This window comes from Sinocyclocheilus rhinocerous, unplaced genomic scaffold (genome assembly GCF_001515625.1).
Source record: "Sinocyclocheilus rhinocerous isolate Xijiao unplaced genomic scaffold, SAMN03320098_v1.1 scaffold147, whole genome shotgun sequence".
NCBI lineage: Eukaryota > Metazoa > Chordata > Actinopteri > Cypriniformes > Cyprinidae > Sinocyclocheilus > Sinocyclocheilus rhinocerous.
Genome location: NW_015651498.1, coordinates 830,917 through 831,884, shown reverse-complemented (window position 1 = coordinate 831,884; position 968 = coordinate 830,917). Strand labels below are relative to the sequence as shown.

At 30.5% G+C, this 968-nt stretch overlaps 1 protein-coding gene across 2 annotated transcripts in view; it reads left to right on the top strand.

Annotated features, from left to right (window-relative positions):
• flnba (filamin B a) overlaps positions 1–968 on the top strand; it is a 94,479-nt gene that overhangs the window by 66,276 nt on the left and 27,235 nt on the right. For both annotated transcript variants that reach the window (XM_016518403.1, XM_016518402.1), the window contains exon 27: positions 392–581. In XM_016518403.1, the coding sequence (XP_016373889.1) occupies positions 392–581 (190 nt within the window). The remainder of the gene's footprint in view (positions 1–391; positions 582–968) is intronic.

The following is a 968-nucleotide window of genomic DNA, read 5'->3' as shown; positions in this document are numbered from 1 at the left end:
ATATATATTTTATATATTATATATATATATAATATATAAAATATATATGTATTTTAATATAGTAATTTAGTATGTAGTATAGTAATTTATTATATAGTATTTTTTTTAACTCCATATATATATATGTATATATTCACCAAGACCGAAGCAGCAGGCCAGCAGTGAGATAAATGGATGTCTGATGAAAGCCAAACTGCAGCTGGAAATCCAGAGTGAATTTGATCCTCTTCCTCCTCTGTCCCATTTCTTGTTGATAAAGCTCCTCTCAGTGTCATTTATAATATTTTTAAACTGCTTCTCGGTTCATCTGAGGACCTCTGCATCTCGCTGTCTCTGTTCCAGGAGGTTGGAGGTCCTGCAGCCGTTTCATATGGTTTTCCATGTGTTTCAGGATCAGGATGGTAAACCCAAGAAAGCCAACATACAGGACAACCGGGATGGAACCTACAAAGTGTCTTACGTGCCGGACAAGGTGGGCCGTTACACTATTGTGATCAAGTACGGCGGAGACGAGATCCCCACTTCTCCATATAGAGTGAGAGCGAGCGCTACAGGAGACGCCAGCAAGTGTACAGTCACGGGTACGTCTGCACTCACTGTCCACCCATTTTTAAGCTTTGTTTAGACACACAGCCAATGTATATTTAGATTATAAATATTTATATATATTTTTTATTTTATTTTAAAATATTATTTATGATATAGTTTTTTATTAATGTTAATGTCAACAATATTAATGTTAATTTTCTTTGTGTGTGAATGTATCTCTGTGTATGTATATGTATGTGTGTGTATATATATATATATATATATACATGCATACATACATACATGTAGTTAAATATTAAAACAATATAATATAATTTATATTTATTGTATTTTTCTTTTTATATTATTGTATTAAAAATAAAAAATTATATACATTTAAATAATATTGTTAAATAAATAAATATATAAATGAGATATTA